The following is a 21,493-nucleotide window of genomic DNA, read 5'->3' on the forward strand; positions in this document are numbered from 1 at the left end:
TTAGTCTTGCTGGTCTTGATCACGTGCATCAGGAGAAATATTCAGGTGGGAGGCAGACCCTGCAAGGGTATCTTAGGCCTAGCTTGCCTGCAAAATGAGTAGAACAGTGCTTTTTTTTTGGTCCGGTCGTGGGGCTTGAACTCTGGGCTTGGGCGCTGTCCCTCAGCTCTTCAGCTCAAGGTGAGCTCTCTACCACTTGAGCCACAGCACCACTTCCGCTTTTCTAGTGGTTTATTGGAGATGAGTCTCACTAAGTTTCCTGCCCAGGCTGGCTTTGAACCAAGATCCTCAGATCTCAGCCTCCTGAGTAGCTAGGATTGTAGGCGTGAGCCACCAGCGCCCAGCTTAGAACAGTGTTTTTCTTGCTGTAGTTAGTTCCAGATAATAGGCAGGATAAAAATTACGTTATTGATCTGAGTGTGGTGGTTCATGCTCAGGAGGTAGAGATAAAGGAGAATCTACTGAGGCCAGTCCAGGTAAATTCACAAGACCCCATCTCAACTAGTTAAAGCTGCGCATGGTAGTATATGCCTGTCTTCCTAGCTACATGGTGAGTGTAACTAAGAGGAGTGATCAGGTTGGCTCAGATAAACATGTGAGAGCCTGTTGAATACAGCATAATGAAACCCACCAAATGAGATCTGAAAAAGGGGAGAAGGGAGAAATGGGAATATGATGGAGGAGGTAAGTTGTTTTAAGTACTAGTATGTATGTATGTGTGTGTGTATATATATATATATATATATATACACACATACGTGTATATGCATATTTACATATACACATATAGGACATGATTCTGTGAACTCTGGGGTATGAGTTAAAGAAGAGGGGAAAAAGGACTGCAAAATAATTTTGAAATATATTGCAACTATGTATGAAGAAGACAGGGAGGGAAAGAGAGCAACAGGGTTATTCTGATCAAAATATATGCACATCTGAAATACTATGGTGAAAATTCTTGATACAATTAATATGCACTAAAAAAAAAAATGAAGGGGGCTGGGAAGGTGGCTCAGTGGTAGAGTGCTTGCCTTGCATGCCTGAGGCCCTGGGTTCCATTCCTCAGCACCACATAAGCAAAAAGAAAAAAGCCGGAAGTGGTGCTGTGGCTCAAGTGGTAGAGCACTAGCCTTGAGCTGAAGAGCTGAGGGACAGCGCCCAGGCCCAGAGTTCAGGCTCCACGACCGGACCCAAAAAATAAATAAATAAATAAATATGAAGCTGGCACCAGTGGCTTACACCTATAATCCTAGCTATTTAGGGTGCTGACTGGAGGATCTCTATGAGGCCAGTCTGGCCAGAAAAGTCCAATAGACTCCATCTCCAAAATAACCAACAAGAAGCTGGGCTGGAGGTATATTTCAAGGGAATAAAATGCCAGCCAAGCAAGCAAGCCAAACAAGGAAAAGGCCCTGGTACTGGCAAAATTAAAAATAAGAAGCACCAAGGAAATTGCTGTAACTGCTTGTATACTCCAGGTGAAGTCTTCCAAAGCAACTGTGTGTGTGTGTGTGTGTGTGTGTGTGTGTGTGTGTGTGTGTGTGTTTGTGTACTAGGGCTTGAACTCAAGACCTGACCACATTGCCCGGCGCCGGTGGCTCATGCCTGTAATCCTAGCTACTCAGGAGGCTGATATCTGAGGATCGAGGAAAGCCAGCCGGGGCAGGAAAGTCCGTGAGACTCTTTATCGCCAATAAACCACTAGAAAACCGGAAGCGGCGCTGTGGTTCAAGTGGTAGAGCACTAGCCTTGAGCTGAAGAGCTGAGGGACAGCGCCTAAGCCCAGAGTTCAAGCCCCACAACCGACAAAAAAAAAAAAAAAAAAAAGACCTGAGCACTGTCCCTTAGCTTTTTTGCTCAAGGCGAGCACTCTACCACTCCAGACACAGCTCAACTCCTGGCTTTTGCTGGTAATAGGAGTCCCAGGAGATGGCTGGCCACCATGCCTTGCTTAGTGGCCATGTGTGTGTGTGTGTGTGTGTGTGGCCGTGTGTGTGGCCGTGTGTGTGTGTGTGTGTGTGGCCGTGTGTATGTGTGTGTGATGCCCAGACGGCTGGCCACCATGCCCCGCTTAGTGGCTGTGTGTGTGTGTGTGTGATGCCCAGGGGCCACCATGCCCCGCTTAGTGGCTGTGTGTGTGTGTGTGTGATGCCCAGGGGCCACCATGCCCCGCTTAGTGGCTGTGTGTGTGTGATGCCCAGGGGGCATCGTATCTTCTAACCCTGCATTTTAGGGTTCATAGGCCCTCCTTTCCCTCTGGGGCCTGGCTAATTTCTAGTGAATTAACTACCCCTTAGGGTGGTCGGACAGAAGCTTGACAAGGACACTTCACAGTACAACTCGGAAGCACGTCGTGCTAACAGGCCAGCAGTACTTCAGGATAGGGGAAGCGGTGACAGACCTGGGTCTGAGCGCGCATGCCCCTGGGGTGAGCCGGGAGGACCCGGGGAAGCCAGGACCGCTGGGTGTCAATCATCCTAGTTCCCGCCCCTTCCAGGGGCGCCGGACGTGACGCAGAGCTCCTCGCGAGTCCTGCAGTCAGGCCGTGGGTCGAGCTCGGGCCCCATGTGCCGTCAGTCCCCACCAGCCTGAGCCTCCGGCCTCCGCCGACCCCAGGAAACCTTGGCAGCACCACGCGGCCCCACTCCAGAAGAGACATGTCTGGTAACGGCGGTGTGGCTGTAACGGCGGTGAGTCCTGAGCCGGTGAACTGCACATGGGGCTTCCGGGCGACCCGTGCAACGATTGGCCCCCCAGTTCCCACCCTCCGCCATCCATTGGTCAGAAGGGCTGTCTGTCATCTGTCTCCACCCGCGTATAGCTTTTAAAGGGCCAGTAACTAGTTTGCCCTCAGGAAGGTACGAGGAGATCTGTGACCCAGTGAAGTGGGGTTAAGAGTGGAAGGATGGTGTCCTGTGGGGCCTCTATTCCTTCAGGCTTTTAGGTGGAGGGTGGGGGCTGGAGGGTTGGGGATGGACTCCCACCCACGGCTAGGAATGCACGACCTAGTGACCCAGCCAGTAAAGTTGGTCTACACAGACGGTCCTGTCACTGGACATGGCCGATATGGACGTGGGCCACCGTGAGGGCACCCTCCCAAGCGTTCTGACTGCGCGCGCGCACGCACACACACACACACACACACACACACAATTTTGAAAGTGCGCCTCCTCCCCTTCTCCGTTATGGCAGTGACTCAGCTCCAGCTACTGTCAAAGTCCCCAGCTAAGATAGGCCACTGAGTTACCACCGCACCTGAAGTCCCCCCGAGCTTTCACACTGCTAGCTTGCCTGTGACGCTCTGGGCTTCAGCAAGCAAAATTACAGAGCAATCAAACCACACAGTGGTACAGGCACTGCCGGCCTGAGATAAGGCAGAGAGGGGCACCTCCTTATCTTCTCCTATCCAGCCTGTTGTTTGCCAGTGGAGACATTCCAGGGCACCGGGCTAGGAGGAGGAGGGCCTGGTATTTCAGCACTAGCTCTCTGCCCATTATTTGCTGTGTGTCTTATCATTTCACCCCTTTGCCTCTGTAACACATTGTGGGAGAGGTACCCACCTGCTCTACTACATCTGTTGCTGTGAGGACAATCATATGCCATAGCAGAAGCACCGAAGTGATCAGCGAAGTATAGGTTGAGGCAACAATGTGAATTGAATATACTGTTCAAATTTGATAAATTTAAAGACTTTTAAACTTGTAATTCTGCAGCCTTAGATTCCTTCCTTTCTGTAGGCTCCCCGTGGCCTTGAATTTTATTGTGTGTGTGTGTGTGTGTGTGTGTGTGTGTGTGTGTGTGTGTGTGTGTGTGTGTGTGTGTGTGTGTGTGTGTGTGTGTGTGTGTGTGTGTGTGTGTGTGCATGCACACCCTTGAATTCAGGGCCTGGATGCTGTCCCTTAGCTTTTTTGCCCAAGGCTGGTGTTCTACCATTCGAGCCACAGCTTCACTTTCTGGCCTAGAATTTTAGTGACAGGGTTTAGCATTTCAGGCCTAGATAGATTTTCAGTGTCCACCCAGCCTGATTTATTGGAGGAGTGAGAGCACTGGAATGGACTGGTGTCTGGGAGCAGCAGGCTCTCCCCTCCTCCAGTGACAGAGGTCCCAGATGTCTCACTGCAAAAGCACCTATAAAAAAATAAAGATCCTAGGGCAGGGAAAGCTGATATTTTCTACAGTGGCTCCTTCTGATAAGAGAAAGAATAAGACCTCTGGCTCAGACTAAAAGACTAGTTTTGCCTGCTGGGCACTGAATGCTTTTGTCCAAAGTGCCCTGGCAGGAGGAAGAGGTGTGTCCCTTTGAGTTCTTAGCTTGAACTCTAATACCCCAACATTTACCTATTGGTGAAGCTAGAGGCAGCACTGTAGGCAAATGAATGTCAGACAGTTCAGCCTTAGTCTTATATGACATCCAGACAGAAGAAGCTCTTCATTTCATAAATGAATGAACTGGCCCTGTTGAGACCATATACCTAAGACTTCCAGCCAGTGGACTGACTGAGCAAGACCGTATATCACCAGTTGACTCCAGTTCCACAGAGATACATTTCAGTCAAACTAATGGATCCTTAGTGTGGTGGCTGTGGGCGGTACCTCTTGGTATCTGGATGGAAGTAATATTTTTGAGGGCCTGCTCTGTTGTGGATAGAAAGCCTTTTCCCCAATGATGTGTGCTGTGGCTATCCGACCCCAGCCTGCTGCAGGCCCCGCCCTCCTTGTGACCAGGCTGATGGGCCTTATCTCTTTCCACACCTGGCCATGTGCAGCCTTCCCACTGAGAAGTATCTTGGCCGGGGTGAGCTTGGGGGATCAGTGTCCTGGTTACCACACTGCTGCTGCCACATCAGCAGAACCGACTGCCAGTGTCCCTCTGCTTCTCTGGATCCTAGAGGAGGACAGAGGTGCTGAGGAAGTGTAAGAGACCAGTCTTAGAATATTTCCTAACCCAGAGGCTCAGGTGGCCACACAGCAGAGGTCGTTCTAAGCCAATAGTTCTGGTTCTTGGGAAGGGTCCTGGTGAAGAGGGGACTGTGACCTGGGGACTTTTTCTGCAGGAAGAGAACAACTTGAAGATGAGAGTGGTTCGAGTGGGTACCCGTAAGAGCCAGGTAAGTGCCGTCATGGGGCAGAGAAGCTCTGTCTTAGGTAGTATACTCACGGGTCACAAGGTGATGGGCCCCAAGGGCTAATTTCTAGCACAGAGGAAACAGAATGGCTGAGAGTAAGATCTCAAGGGGAATGGCAGAATGTGTTCTGTGGAAATGGAGTCCAAAAACTGAGGAAGTTGTTGAGGTGTAGAGATCACCCTCACCCCTCTCATTCCCAGGTAGGAATTCCAATTCCTTTAGATTCTCCTTGACCCTATGAGAATGTGAGGTTGGGACAGTGTCCAGGAAAAGGGAGGACTAATCTGAATCTCCGTCCCCAGCTGGCTCGCATACAGACAGATACTGTGGTAGCAATGCTGAAAACCTTCTACCCTGGCGTGCAGTTTGAAATCAGTAAGTTTCTGGAGAGGAATGGAAGTTGGTGGGACACCAGTGCTGCCAGAAGGGAGAACAGAGTTTCTGCTTTACTGTGACCAAAACCAGGGTGCTGACCTCTCAGAGGTCTTCTTGGTGGCTCCCAGTGGGAGGGAGCCAGTTCTCTGAACACCTTTGACTGATTTCGTGGGCTAGCTTGGCATTTACCTTCTCCTGCCTTTGGATCTTTTTTTTTTTTTTTTTGGGTCCGGTCATGAGGCCTGAACTCTGGCCCTGGGCGCTGTCCCTCAGCTCTTCAGCTCAAGGCTAGTGCTCTACCACTTGAGCTACAGTGCCACTTCCAGCTTTTTTCTTTTTGCTTATGTGGTGCTGAGGAATCGAACCCAGGGCCTCATGCATGCAAGGCAAGCACTCTACCACTGAGCCACCTTCCCAGCCCCTGGATCTTTTTCTTTCTCCTTCTTCTTCTTTCTTTTTTTTTTTGGTCAGTCATGGGGCTTGAACTCTGGGCCTGGGTGCTGTCCCTCAGCTCTTCAGCTCAAGGTGAGTGCTCTACCACTTGAGCCACAGCACCACTTCTAGTTTTCTGGTGGTTTATTGGAGATAAGAGTCTTATGGACATTCCTGCCTGGGCTGGCTTTGAACTGTGATCCTCAGATCTCAGCCTTCTAAGTAGCTAAGATTACAGGTGTGAGCCACCAGCGCCAGGCTCCTTGGGTCTTTTTCTGAATTTGCTTCCCTGCTAGATCATACATTTTTCATGGACAGGGACTGGCACTTACGTCCCTCCGTCCCTACCATGAATCTCAGCATAGTACTGAGCACTGAGTACTAAGCACAGTAGGGCCTCAGTAAATGCTGATTAATGAGCACCTGATTGATTGGCTCTCTCCTCAGTTGCCATGTCCACCACAGGAGACAAGATACTTGACACTGCACTCTCTAAGGTAACATCTTCTTCTCTGTCCCCGTACCCCCTCTTTCTCATAAGACATTCACCCTAATACTCTTTCTACCTGGCAGATTGGGGAAAAGAGCCTGTTTACCAAGGAGCTGGAGTACGCTCTGGGGAAAAATGAGTAAGTAAAGACCCGAGATATGTGACAGCCCTGCACTCCTTTGTGAGGCTCACTCCCACCCCCAGTGAACTGCAGCTCAAGATATCAGCAAGACTGCTGGCTTCGATCCACATCCTGGTGGGGTTCAGGCTTCCAAAGATAGTGTTGTTGGAACCATCTGAGCTGTCTGGAGTGCAAGATTAGCTGGGACAATGTGGTAGAAGGAAAGGTGGGAACAGAGCAGAGCTCAAGGTCCTGAGGTATTAAGAAGGCCCCTTCCTTCCTTCCTTCCTTCCTTTCTTCCTTCCTTCCTTCCTTCCTTCCTTCCTTCCTTCCTTCCCTTCCCTCCCTCCCTCCCTTCCTTCTTTCTTTCCTTCTTTCTTTTTTCCTTCTTTCCTTCTTTCTTTCCTTTCCTATTTTTCTTTCCCTCCTTCCTTCTTGCTTGCTTTCTTTTTTTTTTTTTTTTGGTTGGTCATGGAGCTTAAACTCTGGGCTTGGGCGCTGTCCCTCAGCTCAAGGCTCAAAGCTAGTGCTCTACCACTTGAACCACAGCGCTACTTCCGGTTTTCTCATGATTAATTGAAGATAAGAGTCTCATGGACTTTCCTGCCTGGGCTGGCTTTGAACCATGATCTTCAGATCTCAGCCTCCTGCATAGCTAGGATTATAGGCGTGAACCACTGACACTTGGCTGGCCAGACTGCCTGCCTTCCTTCCTTCCTTCTTTCTCTGTTTATGTGGTATTGAGGAATGGAACCCAGGGCTTCACACATGCAAGGCAAGCACTCTACACTAAACATTCTAAGCCCCAGGCCTGTTTCTTTCTTTCTTTCTTTCTTTTTTTTTTTTTTGGGTCCAGTCGTGGGGCCTGAACTCTGGGCCTGAACTCTCAGCTCTTCAGCTCAAGGCTAGCACTCTACCACTTGAGCCACAGTGCCTCTTCTGGCTTTTTTTTCTGCTTATGTGGTGCTGAGGAATTGAACCCAGGGTCTCATGCATGCAAGGCAAACTCTACCACTGAGCCACCTTCCCAGCCCCCCCGCCCCCCAGGCCTGTTTCTTGAATTAACTTCCACTACTGACGTGGAGACAGGGGCTGCTGTTCAAGCCCCTTTTCCATGTTCCCCTCTCTCATCTAGAGTGGACCTGGTTGTTCATTCCCTGAAGGACCTGCCTACTGTGCTACCTCCTGGCTTCACCATTGGAGCCATCTGCAAGTAAGAGTCCAGCAAGCAAAGGGCCAGGGAGAAGGCTGTCCTCCTGGGAGCTTTGGCTCTTTCCTCTGGGGCTTAGCCCTCTGTCCTCAAGCCTGGCAGAAACTCAGGAAATTGTTGGTGGATTAGCTGTTGAGAGAATGGAGGTGACCTGAAGTATCCTCCCTTATTCTGTGACTTTCCCTTGTTCCCCAGGCGAGAAAACCCCTGTGATGCTGTTGTCTTTCACCCCAAATTTGTTGGGAAAACCCTAGAAACCTTGCCAGAGAGGAGGTAAGCAGGACCTGGATGGGCATTCATGCTTCTGGGTATCACAGAGGATGGAGGGGCAGGAGGAGGAAGAGAAAAGGAACAGGGACTGACTAGTGTTAAATTTCACCTTAAATCCTCTCTCTTGAGCAGTGTAGTGGGGACCAGCTCCCTTCGGAGAGCAGCTCAGCTGCAGAGAAAGTTCCCACATCTGGAGTTCAAGAGTATTGTATCCTTTTAAAATTCAGAGGGAAAAACTGGGAGAAGGAAAGGAAGGAGTGACATTGTCCAAAAACAAATGTATTCATTACCTGACTTAGGTAACTGTAACTGCTCTACACATCACCTTTATAGTAACCAAAAAACAAAAACGAACAAACAAAAAAACTCCGTAAAATTAAGAGTAAAAGGGCTGTAGTGAAGAGTGAAGGAGAAGACAAGGCCGGTTTGGAGGGTCCTCGGATCGTCCAAGGGGCTTCCAAGGATGGCACTTCCAGAGAAAGTAGCCCATAGTGGGGCACTGGGCTGTCTTTCCTTCCATCCATGCATCCATCCACAGCCCTATAATGGTTTAGCCCCAGGCAGGTGCCTGGCACCAGGGAAATGGAAGGATAAATATTTTTTTTTTTTTTTCGGTCGTGGGGCTTGAACTCTGGGCCTGGGCGCTGTCCCTCAGCTCTTCAGCTCAAGGCGAGCGCTCTACCACTTGAGCTACAGCGCCACTTCCGTGGAAGGATAAATATTGTCCTGTTTGTAAGAATTGGCGTGTTTAGGAGACAGACAGGCATTAACAATACAGCATGGTACCGACCTGTGATTAGTTCACGGGGAAGGGGGAATAAAGGGTACTTCCATTTTTACTGTACATGCAATTACAGTGTGTTTATTTATTTATTTGTCTATCGTGGGGCTTGAACTCTGGGCTTGGGCGCTGTCCCTCAGCTCTTCAGCTCAAGGCTAGTGCTCTACCACTTGAGCCACAGCACCACTTGTGGCTTTTTCTGCTTATGTGGTGCTGAGGAATCCAACTCAGGGCCTCATGCATGCAAGGCAAGAACTCTACCACTGAGCTACCCTCCCAGCCCCATTTTTATTTTTATGTGAATATGTAGTGTATTTAATAAAACTAATTAAAAAAAACACAGTGTGCTATGCGATGGGCAAAGAAGCATATTTACAGGAAGCCTCTAGTTGGAACTTAGGGTTTTTTTGTTTTTTGTTTTGCCAGTTATGGGGCCTGAACTCTGGGCCTGGGCGCTGTCCCTCAGCTCTTCAGCTCAAGGCTAGTGCTCTACCATTTGAGCCACAGTGCCACTTCAAGCTTTTTCTGCTTATGTGGTGCTGAGGAATCGAACCCAGGGCCTCATGCATGCAAGGCAAGCACTCTACCACTGAGTCACCTTTCCAGCTTAGTTGGAACCTCTTAAACAGAGTTGAGGGTTTCCTAGACTTGAACACATATTTTTTTTTTTTTTTTTGGGGGGGGGGGTACCAGTCCTGAGGCTTGAACACAGGGCTGGGCACTGTCCTTGAGCTTCTTTTGCTCAAGGCTAGCACTCTATCATTTGAGCCACAGCTCCACTTCTGGCCTTGTTTTTAGTTTTAATTGGAGATAAGCTTCATGGCCCTTATTGCCTGGGCTGGCTTTGAATCACAATCCTAAGATCTCAGCCTCCTGAGTTGCTAGGATGACAGGAAGGAGCCGCCAGTGCCTGGCTAGAGGAAGATTATTTAACCTCTCTGTATCATTGTCCCCACCTATCAAGCAGGAATGATAGTCATTCCTTCTTCATAAGCTTGTGGAGAAAATGAAATGATTTGACATAGAGCATTTTAGGCCCGGTGGTTATGATGAAGCTGAGAAGTGGAAAATGAGTAGGTGTCATCCAGACAGAGGGAAAGAGACTGTGGCTGAGTAGCCAGCATGTGGCTCCTTACTGTCCTTAGCAATTCTCCACAGCGAGGAAACCTCAACACCCGGCTTCGGAAGCTGGATGAGCAACAGGAGTTCAGCGCCATCATCCTAGCTGTAGCTGGCCTGTACCGCATGGGCTGGCAGAACCGAGTGGGGCAGGTAGGAGCTGACCTTTCCCCTCTTGCGTCAATCTGCATCTCCCTTGTGGATGGTCTTTGGAGGCTGGGCTACAGCTTTTGTCCCCAGGGTTTCTAGAAGCTAGATAAGCCCTCTGTCATGACTGAGTGCTTTGGAGCACTCCCATCCCCATCTTCGGACTGTTCTATCTCCACAGATTTTGCATCCTGAAGAATGCATGTATGCTGTGGGTCAGGTAAGTCTGATGGGGGAAACCACTGTGAATGTGCCCTTCCCTTTGTTCTCAATCACAAACCTGGTCTCACCCCCTTTGACATCTTCCCCCGGAATAAATTTGCAGGGAGGAACAAGCCTTGGGCTGCAAAAAAGTGCTGGGAGCAGATGTAAGAGGGCTGGTTCCTACCCTTAAAGGACTAAGGGCATTGTTCAAGTGGTAGAGTACCTGCCTAGGAAGCTCAAGGCCAAGTTCAAACCTGAGCTGCCAAATAAAAAGGGAAGTGCCATGGATTAGGGAAAGAACAGGCAAGGTGTATGTGCAAGGCTGGCTTTTATGTTCACCAGGGGGCCCTAGGTGTGGAAGTCCGAGCCAAGGACCAGGATATTTTGGATCTAGTGAGTGTGTTGCATGATCCAGAGACTCTGCTTCGCTGCATCGCCGAAAGAGCCTTCCTGAGGCATCTGGTAGGGCATGAGATCTCCCTGGGAAGGGGTGGGGGCTTGGAGAGTGAGGAAAGGCTGTGGAAGGAGTTGGTGAGTAAGTGCTCTGTATGCAGTGGTAACTGGTTTTTGTTGAATGTGGGGAATAGAGAGAACTCAGGTGTGGGACCAGCAGCCTTTTCAGTTGTGTCCTCAGAGCTTTGTCTCTTGAGGGCTCTCGGATCTCACAGGTACTCCTTATTTCAGGAAGGAGGCTGCAGTGTGCCAGTAGCAGTCCATACAGTGATGAAGGATGGGCAAGTAAGCAGGGCAGAACTGGTGGGAGGACAGGAGGATTCCTACTGAACATCCCAGGTTTTTAAGCAGTCCCTTCTTAGTAAATGCTGAGGCAACTCCTCTGTTTCACAGCTGTACCTGACTGGTGGAGTCTGGAGTCTAGATGGTTCAGATAGCATGCAGGAGACCATGCAGACCACCATCCACGCTCCTGCTCAGGTACCAAGAGCTGGATGGTCGGAGGGAATGCATGTCACCTTCCCTTTCAATACCACTAAGCCCCACCTTCCTCTCATCCAGCATGAAGATGGCCCAGAGGATGACCCGCAAATGGTAGGCATCACTGCTCGAAACATTCCACGAGGAGCCCAGCTGGCTGCTGAGAACCTGGGCATCAGCTTGGCCAGCTTGTTGTTGAACAAAGGAGCCAAGAACATCCTGGATGTTGCACGGCAGCTTAACGATGCCCGCTAACTGGTCTGTGGGGCGCAGGGTACCTGGATTGTCATTTTCAGTGCCTCCATCTGGGTTTCAGTACCCTGTACTCACTAGCTGGGATGTGATTACTCCAGGAGATTCAACTACTGCCTGAGGCTGGCAGCCACACATCTCACCTTGGGGCCTTGTTGACTGTCTTGCCTCCTAAATAGATGGGGGCTTCATCTCTTTAGACAGAAGTCTAAACCACAGCCTTTGAATGTAAGCAGCTATGAATGAACTGGCCTTGAAAGTGGCCATTTTGATGAGGTTTAGGAGACAAATAAATCCAAAGCTCTTTCAGTCCTTCTAAGTCTGAAACCTTTGTTTAAAAACTTCTGGAACAGCTTTTGCTTCAGCCTCAATAGTCCTAATTCCAATGTTGCCTCACAGGGGAAATCCACAAAACAAGAGAAAACAGCCTTAATACCCTTGGCTTGCCTGGTGTGGGGGGCCAAGCCTAAAATCCCAGCATTTGGGAAATAGAAGACTGTGGGTTCAAGTCCAGCCTGAGCTACAATGACCATGACTCCAAATAACCAAAATAAATGAAAATCCTATGTCTTATTCCTTCTCCAGCTAATAGTGAAGTTTATTTGTTAAGACAACCTCTTCCACCCCCACTGCCTTAGAAATTAGTTATCCTATAGCTTGCAAAATGAAGACACTTCACTTTTAAAAAACAACAATCCTTTAATAAACAAAATTAGCCCATGTGAAACTCCCCAATACTTTAAGGTTCTAGTCTTGGATGGGTTAGCTGCAAAGTCCCAGTTCGGAAGCCCAGAGGCTCAGTCCAGACGGGTTTGTGCTGGTATCTTGTTGAGGCGCTGGGAGGAAAATGGGTGCCTAGGCCCACGGGCCAGCTACCAGTCTCGGCACAAACAGCTCTGTTGTCCCACACGGCAGTCGCGAACGCAAACCGGAGGCCCTTGCCCTCTTACACACTTCGCAGGAGGCAGGCGGCAGGCTGGCCTGAAGAAAGCTGCTTGTTCCCGCGTCGTCCCGGTCAGGGTGCACGGGCCCATGAATGAAGATGGAGGGTGATCCGGTGTGAAAGCCTCGGGACTCGGCAGCAAGGGGGTAGCGCGGACACCAAAATAAATGAGTGAATCCTCTCCCACCAAAGCCTGGAAGCCAGCAGTCACGTCTGAAGTCCTGGCGAGGGCTAAGCACCAAGCTGAGGAAATAACCGCCAGCCTCTTCGCCTTAGCTGCCCATCTCGGCCCTGCGTCAGAGCGCAAGGCCAAGGGTTCCAGAAGGTGCGGCGGCCGCGCCGCAGCCCGTCAAGTCATTCCGAGGATGGGGGGTCGGGTCACGAGCCGCGCGGCGGGCGGGTGTGGCGGATCGCCCCCTCCCCTCCCGCAGGCGGGCCGGGACCCAGGCCCGCGGCGCCGCGGCAGGCCATGCGGGCGCGGGGGAGGGGAGGGGACGCGCGGCGGCGGCGGGGGCGACGGGGGCGCGAGGAGAGGGGAGCGGGGGGGGACCGGAGGGGGGCGGCGTGGCGGCCCGGCCGCCCCGCGCCCGAGGCGGCTCAGCTCTTCCGGTGAGGGCGGTGGTGGCCCTTAAAAGGGCCTTTGTGGTGGCATGGAGGGCGGGGGGCGGGCCGCGGCCGGCGCCCCTCAGTACTCCTGCGAGGCCTGGGTGCCCTTCTTGCCGCTCGCCGGCGCCTTCGGCCCCACGGTGGCGCTCGTCTTCTTGGGCAGCAGCACGGCCTGGATGTTGGGCAGGACGCCGCCCTGCGCGATCGTCACGCCGCCCAGGAGCTTGTTGAGCTCCTCGTCGTTGCGGATGGCCAGCTGCAGGTGGCGGGGGATGATGCGCGTCTTCTTGTTGTCGCGGGCCGCGTTGCCCGCCAGCTCCAGGATCTCGGCCGTCAGGTACTCGAGCACCGCCGCCAGGTACACCGGCGCGCCGGCGCCCACCCGCTCGGCGTAATGGCCCTTCCGCAGCAGCCGGTGGACGCGGCCCACCGGGAACTGGAGGCCGGCGCGGGAAGAGCGCGACTTGGCTTTGGCGCGGGCCTTACCGCCGGTCTTGCCGCGGCCGGACATGGTGCGCGAGGTAGACAGGGGAAGATGGACGCCTGAGAGCCTCCAACCGCCACTCGCCGCAGTCCAACTGTCGCCGAGCGTGCCTCGAGCTCCCCTTATAAGCTCTCAGGGCACACCCCTGCGCCCTCCTGACTGGTTCGTTTCTCTAACCCTGCCCCTGATTGGCTGCGGTTAACACTTCCGTAACGTGCGTCGGAGGAGGAAGCGCGCCCTACGATTGGTCGAATTTGAAAACCTTTTGCCCGGGGAACCTGCGTGGAAGAGTGACGACGTGCAGATAGCCCACCCCTTCCTGATAGAGCCAATCCGTGTAAAGCGCGCGAGATTTAAATGCTATCGCCAGACCGGAGATCCGGAAGACAAAAGGTTGGAATCTGGAGTTTCTGCCAGATCTATGCTGCCATAGGATTTAAAAAGGGGTCCGGCCGGCTGCCCGTGGATCACACCTGTAATCCTAGCTACTCAAGAGGCTATGATCTGAGGACCGCGATTTCGATCCCAGCCTGGGCAGAAAAGCCAGTGAGACTCTCATCACCAATTAACTACCAAAAACCAAGAAGTGGAACCGTGGCTCAAGCGCTAGGGGCTGGGAATGTGAGCAAAAAGAAGCTCAGGAACAGTGCTCAGGCCCTGAGTTCAAGCTCTAGGACTGGAAGAAAAAAAAAATAATAAGGGGGACAGTATCCACTCAGAACCCCTGAGTTCAAGCCCAAGACTGTCACAAGAAAAAAAAAGGTAAATACTATACAGTATAGTATATAGTATATATACTATACAGTATATCTCTGCCTCCTTAGATCTAACAGAAACAATACACGAGAGAAAAATAAAACTCGGGGTCAGTCCTATTCCAGAAGACATGTCTTAATGACCTTCCATGCCAACTGAAGGAGGAGCACTTTATATATTTGTCAGTCTTGAAGCTTGAACTCAGAGCCTGGGTGCTCTGGGTGCTGTCCCTAAGGTTTTCTGCTCAAGGCTAGTGCTCTACCACTTTGAGCCACAGTGCCACTTCTGGTTTCCTTGTGGTTAATTGGAGATAAGAGTCTCACAGGGGCTGGGAAGGTGGCTCAGTGGTAGAGTGCTTGCCTTGCATGCCTGAGGCCCTGGGTTCAATTCCCCAGCACCACATAAGCAAAAAGAAAAAAAGCCAGAAGTGGCGCTGTGGCTCAAGTGGTAGAGTGCTAGCCTTGAGCTGAAGAGCTGAGGGACAGCCTTCAGGCCCCACGACAGGACCCCCCCCAAAAAAAAAAAAAAAAAAAGTCTGCCTGGGCTGGCTTTGAACCATGATTCTCAGATCTCAACCTCCTGAGTAGTGAGGAGTACAAGCATGAGCCACCAGCACTCGAGTATTTTTATTTTTTTCAACATATTCTTCCTGATCTCAGTTCACTATTTATGATGGTATGGGGTTTAAACTCGGGGCCTCTGGCTCTTGCTCAACTTTTTTTGCTTATGGCAATATACCACTGCACCTCCAGATAGTCTTGTGGACTTTTCCTGCCTGGGTTGGCTTCAAATGGCAAGACCTCAATTCTCAGTCTCCTGAGAAGCTAAAATTACATAAGTGTGAACCACTGGTGTTTGGCTTCTATAATTTATTAGAGAGGATCAAATAGAGCAGAGGTATCCTCCCTAATTTATTCACCCTACTTTATATATCTTTATATTTATATGTATGTATATGTATATTTATATATGTATATGTATAATATATCCTAATTTATTCACCCTACTTTTTTTTTTTTTTTTGGTCGGTCATAGGGTTTGAATTCTGGGCTTGGGTGCTGTCCCTGAGCTCTTGAGCTCAAGGCAAGTGTTCTACCACTTGATGCACAGAACCACTTCTGGTTTTCTTGTGATTAATTGGAGATAAGAGTCTCACAGACTTTCCTGCTTGGGCTGGCTTTGAACCGCAATCCTCAGATCTCAGCCTCCTAAGTAGCTAGGATTACAGGTATGAGCTACTGGCTCCCAGCTCACCCTACTTTACACACACACACACACACACACACACACACACACACACACACACACACACACACACACACACACACCCCTCCTAATTTATTCTGTCAGTATAGAAACTACCTTGGCTGGGATATAGCTCAGTGGTAGAGCACTTGCCTATCACATGGAGACCCTGGGTTCATTCCCCAGCCCTGAAGTGGGGGGGGGGGGGAGAGGAAATATACCTGTAGGAACAAGAAAAAGGTAATACTTTATTGTCACTTTTGGGAGCACTGGGCCCTGCATCTGCTCTAATCAAACACATAATTTATAGTCAAATATAAAGTTGTCTATGGTCCTAGCCCTAGTCCAGGTTCTATGTCAAGGCTCAGCATATACCTCAAGTCAGGAATTTGGAAGTTGAGTTACAGATATCTGCAGAAAAGCTGCTGTGTCCCACCTTAGGAGCCTGCAAAGATGGAATGGAGAGAAAGTAGCAAGTTGAGGAAAGCCACAGGCAAAATCTAATCATCATTAGGAGGCCTGAAAGGTCCAGGATGTCATTGATGAGAGCAAAATCTCGAGGAGAATAAAGAATGGGAGAGTCTGGGCCAGGAGTCATCAGTCTTAGACCAGACAGAGGTTGGCCTATGTCAGGCTCCCTGGAGACTTGTGAGGCAAAAGGGAATTCAGACATCATAGAAGAGTCTGACAAGCTGGTATCGAATGGAGAAGGTGACAGCGCTGCCCAGGATCTGCAAAGAGAAAGGGTCTGGAATAAGAACCAAAGGAAGGGAGTCAAGGAGGTACAAACCCCATCCTTGCCCTCACCTGAAGCAGCAACAGGAGCAACGTGAGGTTTCTCTCATGGATGGGCCCAAAGACTTTAAGTAGCAAGTTGATGAGAGTCAAGTTGTTACACTCAGTGAAAGCACCATCCTCATCCTCACTGTGTCGCACTGTGACTAGCTGGAGGTTCTCTGCTACCTGGGGGACCAGAGTTAGAAAGAACTTGAGCTAATACCAGTGTTCCAGGAATGGGGGTCTACTTGATGCTTCCAAGGTCCCCTTGAGTCTGATGTAGGCCTAGGATCCCATTCCCCCAAGCTTAGGATGGTGGCCTGGGGCCTTACCTCCTTGTTACCTAGTTACCTTTAATACAAAGGTGCCCAAGAAAGAGAGGCTCTTGGTCTTGAACTTGGAATAGCTCATCTCCAGTTTGCCTGTCTTGGTATTGAGTCTGCAGGGGGAAGACAGCTTTACGTGACTAGACCACTACTCAAAAAACTCTCCTCCCTGTGGATAATTACCAGGAAGAGCAATGAAAGTGGAATCAAATAACCTGAGATCTATTTGTCTCTGTTGCTTACTCCTATGTGATCAGAACTGATGTGAACATTCAGATTATGTATGTAAATGTGCTTGTAAATTATAAAGGGCCTACTTCCTTTACATAGGGAATGCAGATGCTATTTTTAGATATCCCAAGTGAAAAGCTATGATATCCCTTCCAAGACCCAAAGTGGCTACCTGGGCATACGGTGGCGAGGGCAGGGAATGATGCGCAGGAGCTGAGGCAGTGAATAGAGGAAGTTGAACACCTGTGGCATGAAGAACAGTAGCATGGTCTTGCTGAAGTGTCCCAAGATGCCCACCACGGCAAAAGTCATGCCAGCGAAGTAACAGAAGGTATCTCCCACAAACACCCGTGACGGGTACCTGTGTGGGGAAGAGCATCTGAGCCAACAGCAAGAAGCATTACTAACTTTTCCTCTCACATCACACATCTGGATACCGAGCTTGCCTTGACCTTGGGTTCTGACTACAGACACAACAGCTGTCTCAGCATCTCTGCAGGACCCAAGGCCCCCAATTCATCTATTCCAGGGACTCCACAGCCCTAACTATCGCTAGGTAGAGGGTGATTTCAGAACACTACCGGGCTGAAGTTGCAGCTCAATGGTAAGTCACTTGGTTGGCATGTAGGAGGCTATGAATGTGATCCCTAGCGCCTTTGGGGGGTGGAGGGTCTAGGGGAATGACAGGCTATAACAACTGAAGACACAGAAAATACTTAGCAAAAGTATGCACAAGTTTAGTCTCTCTATAAGGATCGAGACCATCTTTTGCCACATGTTCCGACATCTGTCTCCTGAATCCATAGGCCTACTTACCAGTTATGGTAGAGCAATCCCAAGGTGGTGAAAAAAAAGGGGATCATGAAGTAGAGAGAAAAGACATGATCATCTCGATAATCACCTTTGGAAAAGAAGGGAAAGTGAACACAAGCCCTGCATACCATGGGCCTATTTTTGTCTGTCTCTAAGTTCTAGTCCCAGTTGTATCATCCATTCACCCAAGTCATTTTCTCTTTTAACTCTCTTTTTAAAACTAGCATATATTAATTATATAAAGAAGTTTCACTGGGATTATTTCCATATATATGTGTTTTTAATGTACTTGAATCAAATTTACCCCTTCAGGGGGACATTGGTGGCTCATGTCTATAATCCTAGCTATTCAGGAGGCTGAGGTCTGGGGATCAAGGTTCTAAGGCGGCCTGGGCAGAATCTGCAATTACCCAGCAAAATGTTGGTCTAGAAGCATGGCTCATAAAAAAGCAGTGCGAGCAGAAGGCCCTGAGTTCAAGCCCTGATTAGCACCAAAACCAACAACAACAACAAAAATCACCTCCCCTCCTTCATCTAAGTCATGTTTAAAACACAACTTTTTTTTTTTTTTTTCCTTTTTGGTCAGTCCTGGGGCTTGAACTCTGGGCTTGGGCGCTGTCCCTGTGCTCTTCAGCTCAAAGGGAGCACTCTACTGCTTGAGCCACAGCGCCACTTCCGGTTTTCTAGTGGTTTATTGGAGATAAGAGTCTCAGGAACTTTCCTGCCTGGGCTGGCTTTGAACCGTGATCCTCAGATCTCAGCCTCCTGAGTAGCTGGGATTACAGGCGTGAGCCACCAGCGCCTGGCTTCAACTATCTTTTTTTTAAATGTCACACAGTTTCCAGTATTTCACCACTTTCATGAAGCCTCCACAACTAATGTATGGGTAGGCACTGACGACTCATGCCTGTCATCCTAGCTACTCAGGAGGCTGAGATCTAAGGGTCACAGTTCAAAGCTGGCCTGGGCACGAAAGTCCAAGAAACTCCTATCTTCCAATTAATCACCAAAAAGCCAGAAATGGAGCTTGACCTGTGGCTCAAGTGACAGAGCACTAGTCTTGAACAAAAAAAGCTCAGTGACAGTGACCAGGCCTTGAGTTAAGCCCCAAGACTGGCACCAAAAACAAAACAAAACACCTAATGAATGACTTAAAGTTGGTTTAGACATTCTGACCTAGGTTTGAATACTAGCTTCACTTCCTAGCAGTGTGACCTTGAATATGACACATTTACCTTCTCTAAGACTCTTATTTTCTCATCTGTAAAGCAGGGCTGATACCTGTAACACAGAGCTGTTAAAAAATTAAAATGAGATAACATTTAAAAAGTGCTTAGTTTAGAACTGGGCCATGACCTTTAGTAGAGCACCTGCCTTCTGTACTGAAGGCCAAGTTCAATCCCAAATATTGACCAAAAAGCCCCAAAACAAATAAAAAAAAAAACAGTGCTTAGCTTTAAGTCAATTTTTCCCCCTGGGCTTGAACTCATGGCATAGCTCTTGCTATATACCACTTAAACCATGCCTCCATTCCTGCTTTTTACTATTTTTATAAGCTGGTTTTATTTTTAAATTCTTCAAAATGATCATTCTTTCTTTCTTCCTTCTGCCCATACTAGGGCTTAGACTCAGGACCTCTTGTTTGGCTGACACTTTACCATTTGAACCATGCCTCTAGTCCTCTGCTGGTTATTTTAGAAATGGAGTCTTTTTGATTTTTCTGCCTGAGCTGACTCCAAACTGCTATCCTCTGGATCTCAGCCTCCTGAGTAACTACAATCACAAGCATGAGCTACTAGTTACTTAATTAGTAATCTATAATTTGCAAAGTAGCTTCCCTGATCTTCCATAGATACATAATGCTTTTCCCCTCTGAATTATTCAAAGCCATACATATATATACACATATACATCAGACTACTAACTTTCTTAATTCTCATCCTATCTCCAATTGCACCTACCTTCCAGCTCCACCAGGTTGAAGATAATGATAGAAGCAGAAATGACCAATGACTGGCCAGCCTCTAGGCCATTAATTCCTGCTAAGATATTGATGGCATTCGTGCAGAACACTGCAAGCAGCCCCATGTAGACATAGTACAAGATCCCTAGAGGGAGACACAGAATGAACAACAGTGCCAACTAAGAAAGGAGAATTTAAGAATATTCTCTTGAGAATGGAACACAGGATGAAGGACCACCAGAAAGGGACAGAACAGGAACACTTCGAGGAGAATGTGGAACACTGAGATGGGTCCTCTTGATACCTGCAGAGGTTGGAGGGGGTGGGGGTGGGGGGATGTTCTGAAGCATATACCACAGAGGCAGTAGTGCCAGGGCTACTTACCCAAGTCCAGGTGCAGGCCAAGAAGTGGACGTAAAGGCTTGGGTACCACAATGGTCGTGTTGCCAAAGTTGGTGAAATACACCATGAGGAGAGGTAGTGAGGCTGCTGTGGGCAGCAGCAGCTTGTGGCGCCAGCGCAGATTCAATACATCATCCGCGAAGCCCAAGAAGATCATGCAGCAGATGGCAAGGAGAGCACCTATCAGGGCCACAAACTGGGGGAGGCTCGGGCAGGTCATGATTCAAGCCTGCTCCCCCATTCACCTTTCAAGAAGTCCTGCCTTTGCAGTTCTGTCCTCAGCCCCTTCTCCCAAGCCGAAATAACCTCAACTCTCAGGTACACCCCAAACCCCAGCCATCGGCTCCACTAGTCCACTTACTTCATGGTGGGGAAATGCTTTACACTGCTCCTCCACAAAGCAGTTCAGGAAGGGGAAAGGGATGAAGCAGAAGAGGATGATAAGGAAAACAGCTCCGCTGATCACTCCCTGAGACTCTGGGCTGTGGCCCAGCAGCAAGTGGTGGGAAGAGGAAAAGGAAATGGGGCGTGGTCATTCACTAGGGCCAAGGTTACGGTAATCGCGACTGCGGTTCTTTTGTGTTTTGTTTGGTGGGGGAGGACACGGGGAGGACACGGGGAGGAAGGCACCTGAAAGATCCAAGGGTCTCCTCGCATCCCTCCCCCACGCTACTCAGTCCTGCCCACCACCCCCGGAGTTCCAGGGTGCCCGGGCTACCAGCGCTCGGCTGCCCGCCCCCCCTCAGGGGAGCACCTGTCTGCGCCCCGGCCTCCCCCCGGGACACTCGGGCTCCGCTACTCACATTTCCCGCCGGATGGGTTTGTTGAGGTCCTGGCCACAGAGGCGCGCAGCGATAAAGTGTTCACGGAAGGCGGGGATGAGGGTGACCGTGGCCACAAATCCCAGCAGAGAGCCGAGCAAATTCACCATCAGAGGCGGCGGCATGGGCAACTCCGGGAAGGCCCACATGGTGTCCGAACGGGAGCCCCGCTCCCCGGCCGACTTTGCTCACGGGCAATCTGGACAGCGGCCCCGAGGCCTCAGCGGTGAGGAGTGGCGGCTCCCTGCAAGCGGACTATTCCCATCCCAGCCGCAGCCGAACCCCTTCCCGGTGCCCCGACCCGCCCTCCTGACCCCCAAGAGGCTCCGGAACGCAACCTCGGCCTTGACCAACAGCACCTGTGTACCCACTGTTTCCGCCCGGATCTTGATTCGAACGGTACTGTAGTTGCCGAAGGCAGAGGCGCCATCTTTAATACGGGCACTGCCGCCGGAACACCAGCGTTGTCTTAAACTAAAATGTTTGCTCAAATTAGGGCGATCAGTCTAGTTTTGCAAATGTCAATTAAAGAAGGACACTCAAATGCGGCTATCCTGAAATTGTAGTAAAGATGCAGAGCCCAGATCGGAAATTACCCCCCCCCCCTGCCCGGTTCCAAGATGGACGCCTCCTCACGTCACGTGTCAGACCGCCCCCTCCTCC

The 21,493-nt window shown here is 50.1% G+C and overlaps 3 protein-coding genes across 7 annotated transcripts; 1 reads left to right on the plus strand and 2 right to left on the minus strand.

Annotated features, from left to right (window-relative positions):
- The first annotated feature begins 2,510 nt into the window (after positions 1-2,510).
- Positions 2,511-12,036, plus strand: Hmbs (hydroxymethylbilane synthase). 4 transcript variants are annotated; one of them, XM_042682863.1, is made up of 14 exons: positions 2,511-2,693; positions 5,058-5,111; positions 5,432-5,504; positions 6,384-6,433; positions 6,510-6,565; positions 7,683-7,760; positions 7,953-8,030; positions 8,160-8,235; positions 9,967-10,080; positions 10,256-10,294; positions 10,621-10,740; positions 10,963-11,016; positions 11,125-11,211; positions 11,293-12,036. In XM_042682863.1, the coding sequence occupies exons 1-14, from the start codon at positions 2,661-2,663 to the stop codon at positions 11,464-11,466; spliced, it is 1,086 nt and encodes a 361-aa protein (XP_042538797.1). In that variant the 5' UTR covers positions 2,511-2,660; the 3' UTR covers positions 11,467-12,036. The 4 variants fall into 4 exon arrangements, with proteins under 4 accessions (XP_042538797.1, XP_042538798.1, XP_042538800.1 ...); XM_042682864.1 differs by having other exon boundaries at positions 10,963-11,012; positions 11,121-11,211; XM_042682866.1 differs by lacking the exon at positions 2,511-2,693 and adding an exon at positions 2,763-2,861 and having other exon boundaries at positions 10,963-11,012; positions 11,121-11,211.
- A 907-nt stretch (positions 12,037-12,943) lies between these two features.
- On the minus strand, positions 12,944-13,608 carry LOC122110321 (histone H2AX). Its single transcript, XM_042682867.1, has one exon. The coding sequence runs from the start codon at positions 13,521-13,523 to the stop codon at positions 13,092-13,094; it is 432 nt and encodes a 143-aa protein (XP_042538801.1). The 5' UTR covers positions 13,524-13,608; the 3' UTR covers positions 12,944-13,091.
- A 2,117-nt stretch (positions 13,609-15,725) lies between these two features.
- Dpagt1 (dolichyl-phosphate N-acetylglucosaminephosphotransferase 1) lies at positions 15,726-21,170 on the minus strand. Of its 2 annotated transcripts, XM_042682861.1 has the most exons (9): positions 20,813-21,170; positions 20,371-20,491; positions 19,992-20,205; positions 19,606-19,752; positions 17,648-17,732; positions 17,004-17,192; positions 16,626-16,713; positions 16,305-16,460; positions 15,726-16,228 (listed from the first exon to the last, which is right to left on the minus strand). In XM_042682861.1, exons 1-9 carry the CDS (start codon positions 20,977-20,979, stop codon positions 16,163-16,165), a joined length of 1,233 nt encoding a protein of 410 aa, XP_042538795.1. In that variant the 5' UTR covers positions 20,980-21,170; the 3' UTR covers positions 15,726-16,162. The 2 variants fall into 2 exon arrangements, with proteins under 2 accessions (XP_042538795.1, XP_042538796.1); XM_042682862.1 differs by lacking the exon at positions 20,813-21,170 and having other exon boundaries at positions 19,992-20,189; positions 20,371-20,459.
- Positions 21,171-21,493: the final 323 nt, after the last annotated feature.

Source organism: Dipodomys spectabilis, unplaced genomic scaffold, assembly GCF_019054845.1.
Source record: "Dipodomys spectabilis isolate Male_0828 unplaced genomic scaffold, ASM1905484v1 ptg000076l, whole genome shotgun sequence".
In the NCBI taxonomy this organism is placed as follows: Eukaryota; Metazoa; Chordata; class Mammalia; order Rodentia; family Heteromyidae; genus Dipodomys; species Dipodomys spectabilis.